The sequence below is a fragment of the Limulus polyphemus genome, unplaced genomic scaffold, assembly GCF_000517525.1.
Source record: "Limulus polyphemus unplaced genomic scaffold, Limulus_polyphemus-2.1.2 Scaffold4773, whole genome shotgun sequence".
Lineage (NCBI taxonomy): Eukaryota > Metazoa > Arthropoda > Merostomata > Xiphosura > Limulidae > Limulus > Limulus polyphemus.
In genome coordinates, this window is record NW_013670383.1 from 69,834 (window position 1) to 83,053 (window position 13,220).

General features: G+C 32.6%; 1 protein-coding gene across 1 annotated transcript in view; it reads left to right on the top strand.

Moving 5' to 3' along the window:
* Positions 1–12,425, top strand: part of LOC111088930 (macrophage mannose receptor 1-like) — a 74,120-nt gene extending 61,695 nt beyond the window's left edge. The window contains exons 18-22 of the mRNA XM_022400278.1: positions 667–926; positions 4,761–4,938; positions 5,922–6,071; positions 11,586–11,693; positions 12,247–12,425. Coding sequence (XP_022255986.1) covers positions 667–926; positions 4,761–4,938; positions 5,922–6,071; positions 11,586–11,693; positions 12,247–12,422 — 872 coding nt within the window. The 3' untranslated portion in view covers positions 12,423–12,425. The remainder of the gene's footprint in view (positions 1–666; positions 927–4,760; positions 4,939–5,921; positions 6,072–11,585; positions 11,694–12,246) is intronic.
* Positions 12,426–13,220: the final 795 nt, after the last annotated feature.

Sequence of the window (13,220 nt, forward strand, 5' to 3'; positions counted from 1 at the left end):
TAGAGCTTTCATAAGTCAGCTGATCAAGATGCATGGATAACATTAGAGTGTATGTAAGGATAAATATTAGAGCTTTCATAAGTCAGCTGATCAAGATGCATGGATAACAGTGTGTATGTAAGGATAAATATTAGAGCTTTCATAAGTCAGTTGGTCAAGATGCATGGATAACATTAGAGTGTATATAAGGATAAATATTAGAGCTTTCATAAGTCAGCTGGTCAAGATGCATGTTTAGCACTGGTGTGAAGTATCGTTGATAACTCAGCTCGTCAAGATGAATGGTCTAAAATGGTGTGAGGTTTAAATGTTAAGATTTTAATAATTTAGCTGATAAAGACATTTGGAATACAATATATGTTAATACATTTAATTCAAATTAAAGAGATTTAGGCTAAAGTGATAATGTTCCTCCATGTTGACTTATGTACATCTGAATGAAACTACTTATACTACTTTTTATTTCTTATGGTCGTCTGATTTGAGTATCAGCTTGCTAATAAAACTGGTAGAACGGTCAGGACAATCAGTACACAGAGTACATTCTTTGAGTTACTTTCTCTCTACAGGTTAACCGAATAAAATTATTTAGTAAATAAGAATCTGTAATCAATTTATATCAGTTATTATTTTACACAATTATTGGTCTTGTGTTTGTTTGAACAGATCCGAATTTACCTGAGTCAAAACCTCCCAACTATCAAGACTGCTCACACCTGGAGCAGGGCTATGTCGGTTACCGAGAGTCATGCTACAAGCTGTACATAGAAGCCAGCCAGGTGAAATCTTGGAAGGCAGCTGAGGACTTCTGTGTTAGTCAAGGTGGACACCTGACATCGGTTACTAATCTCTTCGATCAGGCTTTTCTCTACAGTTTATTGGATGTTACGACCGAAAACGTGTGGAACGGATTCCATGCGAAGTTTGTATGTAATGTACTTAATATTCAAACAATGAATTAAAACTATAGAATGTTTAAGAGTATCAAAGTACCAGTCATTTCATGGCTAGTAGCTTGTGTTACCATCCTTTGGAGTTCAGAAAATAATTACCGAGATATAAGCATTTTAATAACAAAGTTAGAAAAGAAAACAACCTTTACACTCCAAATACTTATAAGAGAATTAAATTTTTAACCGACGTTTCGACTTGGAGGTTTCTATCTTACAAAAAAAAACAAAGATTTTAATAACATATATGGAAGCTATACTCATGAAAAATATAATCCGAAAATTAACAGAGACAATGGATGGTACATGTAACTAAGCCACCATTCCAACAAACGCACACTTCATAGTAATACACTTAACATTATTACTTTTATATGTATGTTAAATAATAATGAATTCAACGAAATATCATAACATTATTAACATACCTAAGTTAACTTAGGTTGCTATGGTCAAGTAAAACGGACTCAAAACCACATAGGTATAACTTATATACTTTTGGTTTAACACTTGCGTACTCTGGCGTATCACATAGTGTTACAGTTTGTTTTTAACACTGTTTGTACATTTTGTATTCTTTGAACTTCCTAAATATTTGTTTCTTAGGGACTTTTACTTTTCGCATATTTTTTGTGGCTAATCATAAAATATTTTGTAATTCTGTTTATATATATTTCATATAACCAATATATTTAATATGTTGATATAACTAACTATAAAAGGTTGTGTTACGACAGCGGAAGTCACGTGTCTCTGCTGGCGCATTTGGCGCTGGTAGCGTGCGTAAAATTTCTCGAATGATCATGAAGCCCGAGTTTGTTTGAGACGCCCTCTTTTTTAGTATATAAGCCTGGCAGAAAAGCCTTCAGGATTGAATGAAGAGAGTTCCGGGTAATTTACGATTCTGTTTCGAGCTAGTATGTGTTTTGTTATCGAGATTGTGAATCGCTGTGGTTTATAGCGTATATTGTAAAAGTCGTTAAGTTTAAAGTGACGAGAAACGTAGTGATTGTGAAATTACTGTGTACTAAAAGTGTGTATCGAGAAAGAATAAACTGGTTTAATCAAGAAAGGACTTGTATCACTGAAGTTCCCCAGAAAGAATTTCTAACGGAAATTAACAAACAGGCAGATACGTAACAGTTTATTCCCTTTGTCTCTCTGTCGAGAATCTGCGTGAATCGTTGTGAATTATAGCGTGTGTTTAAGTTAATGTGACTGTGGAAATTAAGTGTATTGCAAAGTTGTATTGAGAAAGAATAAACTAGTTTTATTTAAGAAAGGACTTGTGTCGCTGAAGTTTCTCCGAAAGAATTTTTACGGAAAATTATCAAACGAGCAGATACGTGACAGCATTATACTTATACTATAATATCTGAAAGATAGTGAAACAATAATAGTGCTCTATATCTTGTTAAAGGCATATTACATCAGAGTCAAGAAATAGAACATCACAGGCAGTTTAATAATTTAACAAATAATGTAATATCAAATAGTTTCATGTACTAGCCCTGAACAACCTGCAAAGGCGAAACGTCGGTTAATGTAAAAATTATTCTATAATTATATGGAGTTTAAAGGTCGTTTCTTTCTAGCTTTATTACCAGAATGTGTAAATCCCTCCAATATGCACTACCTATTCTGACAGATAAACATTTTAAGCCTCGGCTGCTAATCTGATGAACTTGTATGTGATTGAGCCAGAGTTCAATCTTAGACGTGTTAATTGCTAGATAACAGTTGTCTTTGTTGATGCCCACTATGTGTTATTTTTGTTAATTTGTGTGATGCAGATGAAGTAGGTAGGCTTTACATATTTCATTGCTTATGCGGCTGTTTTTAGTTGATTAAATGTGGAAGTCTTTGCTATGTTTTTATCTTAAGTTTGATGTTTGTGTGATTCATGTCTTTATTTTTGGGTGTTAGCGTTGCATGAACTAATATACTTGTTGAGTTCGTGAATACAGACTTACATGAGTATTTTGATGTATTCTTGTTTATCACGTGGGATGATCTTTATTATTTTTTTTACTCTATTGAGATATTGAGATTCATTGGTTTGTACCAATCTATAACACTGCTGTTTGTGGATACTGTATTTATTTGGGAACTTGAGATGGATTGGTATGTACCAATCTATACCACTGCTGTTTGTGGATACTGTATTTATTTGGGAACTTGAGATGGATTGATATGTACCAATTTATACCACTGCTGTTTGTGAATACTGTATTTATTTGGGAACTTGAGATGGATTGGTATGTACCAATCTATACCACTGCTGTTTGTGGATACTGTATTTATTTGGGAACTTGAGATGGATTGGTATGTACCAATCTATACCACTGCTGTTTGTGGATACTGTATTTATTTGGGAACTTGAGATGGATTGATATGTACCAATTTATACCACTGCTGTTTGTGAATACTGTATTTATTTGGGAACTTGAGATGGATTGATATGTACCAATTTATACCGCTGTAGTTTGGGAATACTGTAGTTACGTGAGAACTTGAGATGGATTGATATGCACCAACTTATACGCTGCTGTTTGTGAATACTGTATATTCTTTAGAACTTGAGAAGGATTGGTATGTACCAATCTATACCACTGCTGTTTGTGAATACTGTATTTATGTGAGAACTTGAAAAAGATTGGTATGTACCAATTTATACCACTGCTGTTTGTGAAAACTGTATTTACGTGGGAACTTGAGAAGGATTGGTATGTATCAATCTATACCACTGCTGTTTGTGAATACTGTATTTATTTGGGAACTTGAGAAGGATTGGTATGTACCAACTTATACCACTGCTGTTTGTGAATACTGTATTTACTTGGATATTTTACATATAACGTGAATGTTAATATTTTTGGAGGATTATATACAGGGATGTGAACTGTGCTTCCTGCTTGTTCATGTTATTTGCATGCTTTAATATCTTGTGTATGTATGTTAACTGTACACCCTGTCTTACCCCTTACACTGTCCAAAGTTACATCAATGTTTTAATACGTCTGTTCTGTTCACAGCAGCCACTTTATTAATTTTACACATCCATAATGTGAATGATTACGTGATAGCCCTAAAGATACTTACGTACCTTGCTCCAACCCTTCTTGTTTTTTAGTTCTGAGTGAATCTGACAACATTAATCAAAGTATTTAAAACATTTTTTCTGCTTCTCTTCCAGAATAGCTTTGTATGGATCTGAACACTAGTATAATATCAAGTTTGAATGCCAAAACAAATGTTTATTTCCTGTCATTTCGGGTTAAGCAGTCTTCACGATATATGCTGCAAATAAACCCTTATATCATGGCTCTTGCTAGAATACTCAGTAATTTTAAATCGATGAAGCCTAAATCGAAATTTCCAAAGATAAACAAAAATGATAAAGCACTGTTTAGATTAGATTTTAAGCAGATATCATATTTAATAATTAGTCATTATTTTGAATAAACACAAAACGTAGAAAGATGAAACATTATCATCAAGAAACTTGATTATATATATTAAATCTCTGATAAATATTGTAGTACATTCATTGTTTAATAACGTAAATATAAACAAAAAGTAATTATTGTAAGTTGTTTCTCATTTTACTATTTACTAATACAAATTGTAGGTTTTCCTTTTACTAAGATAAATTGGAAAACTTTTCTTATTGAGAAAGTAAATTTTAGCAACTTTATTTTTCCAATATCATAAACTAGAGCAACTTTCCTATTTACTAATTTAAGATTTATTAATCTCACGCTTTTCAGAATATCACAGCAAATCGTTTTTATTTCCATTTTATTTAAGAGCCAGGACAGATTCCGATGGTCAGACAAGTGGCCGGTATTCTATACTAAATGGGCTAAAGGGCAGCCGAGCAGCACCGCCATCAATAAAACACGCTGCGTGGCCTTTCAGGAAGTAAACGAATGGACAGTTCTTCCATGTGAAGAAAAACGCTCATTCATCTGTAAAGTTACAGAGTGTAAGTCAGAAAACTCATTCATTTGTAAAGTTACAGTGAGTTCTTCTGACTTACACTTTACACTCTGTAACTCTACAAATGAATGAGTTTTTCTGATTTACACTCTGTAACTTTACAGATGAAGTCAGAATAACTCATTCATCTGTAGAGTTACAGAGTGTAAGTCAGAAGAACTCATTCATCTGTAAAGTTACATAGTGTAAGTCAGAAAAACTCATTCATCTGTTAAATTGTAAACTGTGCTTTAGATATACTCTTATTCATCTATGAAGTCATGAGCTAAATTTATATTTTAAGATTTAAACTATGAGTTACAAAAACGTTCCATAATGTGTACAATTGAACTCCAATTTTCGTGTGAAGTGTGTGAAACGTTAGTAGACAAAAGTCATTTATGTGAATGTGACGAACTGTGAAATATATGTATACAGTTACACAGAGTAAATTAGAAAACATATTAATCCGTAAATTTCTGAACACTATCATTACAGAAATGTTAGAAAATGTTCATTAGCATGTTAAGCTATGAGGTGTTAGCTAGAAAACTGATTTATCTGCAAAATTATGAGCTGTGGGCTAAAATACTCATTCATCTGTATAATTACAGAGCGTAACTTAGAAAACACATTAATCATTGAAGTTTTGGAAAGTGAACTAATTAAAAATAGTTAATTAACCTCCACGGTTATGAACTGCGATTTAAAAAGATATACATTAATGTGAGAACTTATAGAAAGTTGTTCATTATTAATCTGTAAATTTATGAAATGTAAGTTAGAAAAACACTATCATTCACCTGTAAAATATGAACTGTAACTTGTAAGTTCGACAAAAAGTCAATATTTTACAAAACCCTAAGAGATGTCGTGCTCTTTTCATGGAAGTCTCTACCAATATTTGTTTTCGTTTAATGATATTCGAAACACTAGACGAAGACATATTCACATGTTAAAATGTAAAGGACGATATTTTCTGTTTTTCAGTGATACCTCCGATCATCGACATTCCTCACATAAGCGGAAGATGTCCGCAAAACTTGGACTCTTGGGTCAATATCCAGGGTCCATATTGTTTCCACTTCTCTACAGACACCAAATCCTGGATCGACGCTTCTGTTTTCTGCAAAAAACTTAGTAAGAATGTGTTAAAACTGGAAAACGTTAAATACGTTGTTTATAATAATGGTCAGAAACAGCGAGCTGCTAAAATAAGTCAGTTAGTTTATTTCAAAGATGCAGTTGAACTGTATATACTGAAACACATTTCGTCAGGTTGTAGCTAAGCTTTACGAACTACAAGACTTCCTCTTTATAAGTAGCGCCCTCTGTAGAAGAGCTATATTGTACATCTGTGTTGTAACCTGGTGGTTGATCCTACAAGAACTAAATTTATGTTCTACTTTCGAACATTTTAATTACGATATATTGTCGGGAAGAAATTAATCAGCACTCGGGTGGGAATATAACCCTAAAGGCTGTGTATGGCTCAGCGGTAAGCCTGCAGTCTTACGACACCACAAATTGGGTTTCGATACACGTAGTGGTTTGTTTGTTTGTTCAAAGTTAAGCACAAAGCTACACAATGGACTATCTGTCTACTTATCAACTGACTAACAAATTCGCTAGATAAACAACTCATTCTATCCGAACTCTTTTTGTATATATGGTTTAAATTGTTTCCTAGACCTGGAAAAAGTTCCAGACAGTAAAGCCATGCCCATCACCCTTATGGTAAGTTCCCTCCGGCTAAACAGGAATAGAAATTTAAAGATTAGAAACAGGCTGCAACAAAGAGTATTCCAAATAAGCCAACAACATAGTTACAACTATATTATAGTTAGAACATCATACTTTGTTTGTGTTACGTCTTTAACTAACTTTATCCAACTAATTCTGCATCATATCATTAACCATATTTTAGGGCAATTAATTTTAATTTTAAAATTTTTCTCTGGTTTTTGATATAGGTATGCATATGTGATAGTTAGCTTCTCATGATGGATAAATATTTCACCAAAATTTCTTCCGACCAAGCTATGAAAGCAAAGGAAACATTTGTTAAATGCACGTGCCAATCTAGATCCTATTACTACTCCATCTACTTGGTCGTACATTATGCTACTAAACACAAAATATGATGCCTTTGTTGCAAGATGTGACAGCTTTTAAACACGTTTGGGAATTCTATAATATTCTTATGTCCCGAATAGATTAAACCTGTGACCAGTTATAATGTTTCCTTAAGTCGAACATACCTGTAAGGTGGTTTTACATTAACACTTGCATAAACTCTTATTAAATTATGGATTTGTTATTTCGTTAGTAAAGATGAAACTGTCTTTAATAATGTGTCTGTACTCGTTACGAGTAATTCATTCTCAGTATTTTATTAAATATCCTACTAACTCCTGATTGTATGTTCTAATAGTAGGTACTGTGAACCTAACTGGACGTCTTTCTTTATATACAAATATATAGGGATTGTCATGTAAAACATGTCTAGTATTAAAACTATAGATTGTCAGTAAACGGATACTCATACCGTAAACTGGAATTTACCATTCTACAATATCAGAAGATGTTGATATTTAAAATGAATTAAGTACTACAGATGTTGTGTATGTTATATTAAATCTATTTTGGAGTCTCACCACGCGTAGTTACAATCCATTTCGCTACATTCATGACAGTGCATTTTGACCAATAGTTTTTGTTATATTTCATAATTTGTTTCATTTACTCGAATCAGTTGGATACATAAGGTTAATTAATAGCTACTTCAAAATGTACGAACTTTGGCGGGACTTTCAGAAGAGTTTCATGTAACTCATTTTTGCAATATTTAACACAGTTCTCCTAAGCTGATCTTATAATGATTTGTAAGTAATGACCGCGGTTTCTTTTTGTATTATCTCTCAATACCTTTAAGCTATAATATGATTTGTTCATATTAACCTTGTTTCCTTTATCAGGCTGTTACTTTGTTATTTTTATGGCTAATAGTTTTCTTTTCTGTAGTTAATATTTTTGTACTTAGAACTGTAGTTATTGAAAGAAAACATAGTTATACCGTTATTTGAGTTTTCGTACTATCAAATGTTTCTTGAATACGTGACCAAATTGGTTGTTTAGGTATTTTTTCCAATAAAAATTCAAAAGATTAAATATAATTCTGAAATCTGAGTTTTTCTGGGAGTAAAGCAAATCGTGATCTATCAATACTTTCTGTTTCAATTTTTTGATAACTTTACCTCATTAATATCATCTGTGTGATTAAAAAGGGATTCTTTTTTGTTGTTTTATTAATCTTCCAATTTATGAAGATTTGGTTGTCTAGATTTGGTGTTTTATTGTTCTGTGTGTTAATAGGATTAGATGTATACAATCTGTGTTAAATATTTGCTTTTTGAGATACAAAGAATCTTCTTCAAGTTGTCTTTTAAGTGATTTACCTAGTTTTTGTTTAAATTCATAATTTGTTTCATTTGCTCGTATCAGTTTGGTTCATAAGATTACATGGTAGCTACTTTAAAACATACCAACATTGGCGTGACTTTTAAAAGAGTTTCAGGTAAGTAATTTTTGCAATATTTATCACAGTTTTCCTAAACCATAAGATTACATGGTAGCTACTTTAAAACATACCAACATTGGCGTGACTTTTAAAAGAGTTTCAGGTAAGTAATTTTTGCAATATTTATCACAGTTTTCCTAAACTGATTTTATATTGACCTGTCTGGTTATTAATAATAGTGACAATAAATTCACATTAGTGAGAAAATAAATTTTAAAATAAGAATGATTATGTACCACATTCAGATTTATTATATATACACACATAAAACTACCTTATCGTTCCATTTTAGTATCGTAATATTTACAACCTTCCATTTTTGTATTTAAATTTAAACGTGTGAATTTAGTGTAGGAGTGAAACCTTCAAATGGTACGATCCCGTTCTACAATCACTGTAAAAGCCAATCATAAGATAAAACTTTCTTTAACTAAAACTTAATACTTTAAACTGTGCTATTCCACCTTCTCTCGCTTTTAAATATCGTGACCTCTTAGACAATACACATACACACCAGTCACGAAGTTTATAATTTACGAATAAAATCATTAAATCGTAGCGTTATAAAAAATAATACATATGCTAAAAACCCCTTCCATTGTATTGTTACTATCTTTTATTGTACTTACGAAGTTTCAGCAGTAACTACATATCAACGACTTCATTATTGAGCTCATCTGGGAAAAGATCTATTTCAGATAAATGTTTTTAGTAATGTTCTTTTGACAGGTGTAGATCAACTGTACTATCTATAGTAGTCGCTAGGTCCGATATGTATACAATTCTGTATTTATGTGCTGTTAATTTCTGTATGGAATTCATAAACTACGTTATGTCAGTTAATCATTAAAAGTAACCATGTTTCATACGTATCAAATAAACACGAAAATGTTCATAATTTACCTAGTTATTTAAAACCTGAAATAATCATGTGTTATTATCATTAATTAAAAACTGTGTTTATGTAGATAGTTATAAAACCAGGCTTTTACACATTAATCTAAAATTATATTTGTGTGGCTAGTTGAAAACTGTCATTCTTTACTTTAATCATTACATTAATTAAATATTAAATTATGAATGTATTTATATAGCTCGCGAAAAACTACAAAAAATATTAATCAATCTTAAAACTGTACAATATCAGTAGAGATTAGTTGATAACATCAACACAGTGTTAAATCTCTACAATGTCGATAGAGGTTGACTTTTAGCACCTTCTCAGTGTTACAACTCATTAGTGTTAGAAGAGGTTGAGTTGTAGTGTCAACTCAATGTTAGCTCCCTACTTGTCAGAGGGGTTGTCTTGTAACATAGGCTTAGTATTACAACACTAGACTGTCAGTAGATGATGACTCATACCGTAAACCCAAATTTACCTTTCTACAGTGACGGTAGAAGTTTACTGTTAAAATTAGATAATTATTTCACATGTTGTGTACGTTATATTAAAACTATTTTGGAGCCTCACCCACGTGAGGCTACGATCCATGTCGTGACGTTCAGTCATGTTCTTTCTAAAGCCGTGCATTTTGACAACAGCTCTGCAGCGTAGTTTCCATTGCAGAAGGTTCCGTCCTAAGGCTGTCATGTCAAAAGTACACTCCCACCTCCTTCTTACTTGGACCACTAATCCACATACTGTTCCAAGAAGGCAGTTTCCCAGTTCAATCATAAACTCCAGAAAGTTGACCGATATATCTTCATATGAAATAGCATAAATACCTATTCTATTCTTCAGCTGCTTGAGGTATACGTTTGATTATTTTTCATACCATTGCCTGGGACACATGGACGGCGTTTGCCACCGACCTTTATATTTTTGGATTCTCCCCTGTTATAAGACATCGTGTTTTGTTTACCATGTGTAAGATAAGACTTTTTGCAGATCTCCTTCTGGATAGTTCTAGTACCCTAAGTTTATCCATATTCCTTTTCTTTCCAATGCCATTAATTACAAGAGGTATCTCTGTCTTGGAAATTCTAAATCCTCTCTATGAACCATGAACACATCTTTATGACTTGAGTGTATGAATATTTAGCGTCGAAAAGGTGTGTTATACATCCTTACCGAAAGCGATCTATTTTTTGTGGCATCATGTTACCTATATAACGGCAAACAATGTTAGAAAGTAGTTTTGGTACATTCTACTCTATTGCAACTTTATATCGGCTGTGGTTGTCACATGCCTTACTGATTTGCATATTCTAAATCGTTTTAATGTAATATACTCAACCCTACATATAACCCTACATTGGAAGTATTCTATAATTTTATATTCTCTGAACATTTTGACGTATAATATCCGATTAATGTAACATCAGTTCTAACAATGATACTGTTACGACAGCGGAAGTCACGTGACTCTGGTAACACGTCATGAGATTCTCGAAGGATCTTGACTTTTCCTGGCAACTCTATTCTTTTCTAGGCGCCCACTATTTTAGTATATAAGCCCGGCAGATAAACCGGAGATATAATTGCAGATAGAGATATAGTGACAGATAATTGAGATAATCGAGTCAAGCGAGCAGTAGGCTCCGTAAGTAAAGTGTGTGAATCGTTGTGAATTATAGCGTGTGTTTATAAAAGTAGTTAAATTTAAAGTGATTGTGGAAATTAAGTGTATTACAAAGTTTGTAACGAGAAAGAAAAAACTAGTTTTAATTAAGAAAGGACTTGTATCACTGAAGTTTTTCGGAAATAATTTTTACGGGAAATTAACAAACGAACAGAGACGTAACAATACTACTGTGAAAATAAATACAATCAACTGACACCTTACAGGTATGTATCATAAAAGTATCAGTAAAGATGTTTGTTTCTAGTTTATTATTTAACTTTAGTTCCTTGTTTACAAACCCGATAGAAGAAACGTAACAACAAATAAAAAAGTCAAATATTATGTGACGGTGCTTCTTAGAATAAACTTCGTGTACCAATAAAGTTTTAACATCTTTGTCGACAACAATCAGTTTGTTTCTGATCTTCTAGTAATTCTAGTAGTTAAAGCCTATATATATACCGTTATAGTGACCATCAGATAAATTCATTGTTTCTCATTTTTCTGTAGGAGGTTCATTGGCCAGGTTCCATTCTATGCCTGAATTACAACTGATTCAGCCTTACGTCAGTGGCAGAAGTCAATCGATGTGGATTGGCCTTATTGAATCTCACGACGGTGAGCATAAAACGTAATTTTTTTGAGGAAAGATTAGTTTCTCAGAGTGTAAAAAGTAAGGCTTGTCTTCTTTAATCTCACGACAGTGAACAAAGAACGTAATGTTTGGAGAAAAGATTAATATTTTAGAGTGTAAATAACGGGGTTGGGTTTCTTGGGTCTTATGACATTGAACAAAAAGCGTAACTTTAGGAGAAAATATAACCATTTCAGAGGGTAAAAAGTAAGGTTGATGTTTTTACAAAAATTATTTCGCATATGTTAATTTACGGTATCGTTGAAAGAAGTTTTGTTTTGAATGGTAAACGAACTTGAAGTGTGTTAATAAGAAATGAACCGTTGTGGATGAATTGGAAAAATCTAAATTAAAGCCGTTAAAAGTTAACTAAAATTAGATAATAGAGTATTGTAATTTGTATTATAAAACTTTGAAATGTTAACAAAAACAGTCTAATATCAGGCAGTTCTTCAAATATAAGAGTACAGTTAGCAGAATTTCAATTTTTATACCAAATTTTCTTGAAATCAGAGCCAGGGAATCTTTTTTTTCCAGGTGGATATGAATGGGAGAATGATATTGCTGCAGATTTCTTCAACTGGGATATCGGAGAACCTTCTGACCCCGATAAGGACCACTGTGTGGAGCTGAGGCCTCAAAACTTAAAGTGGAACGATCATAGTTGCAGTACATACAGAAATTACATTTGCATGGCCGAGAAAGGTAAATAATTAATAAAACTTATAGATAATCTTGACTCTATTTGTAAAATAAATAAGAAAATATTTAACATTAATCTACTAATGATTTATTTTATTAGATAAGGTAAAAGACACACAACTTCTAAAATCGCACTGGACTGAAAAGTTTTTACAAACTGCATCTACCTGTTCAGTTGAAGATGATGCTTAGAACTGCTAGCACAGGGCTGCATCAGGTCTTGATGAAGCCCATTGCTACTTTCATACATCATCAGGAGCTGATGCAGTTTTGTGCTGACGTCGCTGTCTAAAATGTATCTTAAATAAGATTAAAGCACATACTTTATAAAACAAAACTAGAATATTACAACTGGAAACACACAACAACAACAAGATTTAAACCCGCACAACTAGTGAATTAAGATAAAACTGCCTAAACTTATGAAACAAAACTAATATCGCAAATTTAGAAAACATGATTGAAACCCGCACAACTAGTGAAACAAGGCTGAAAGTACTCAGCTTTTAAAACAATACCAAACCACAGAACAATGCTAAAACTGCACAATCTGAACCAATACTAAAACTGCACAATCTGAAACAATACTAAAACTGCACAATCTGAAACAGTATTAAAACTGCACGATCTGAAACAATACTAAACCTACGAGCTCGACACTATACTAAAACTGCACGATCTGAAACAATACTAAAACTACGGAGCTCGACACTATACTAAAACTGCACGATCTGAAACAATACTAAAACTACGGAGCTCGACACTATACTAAAACTGTACGATCTGAAACAATACTAAAACTACATAAT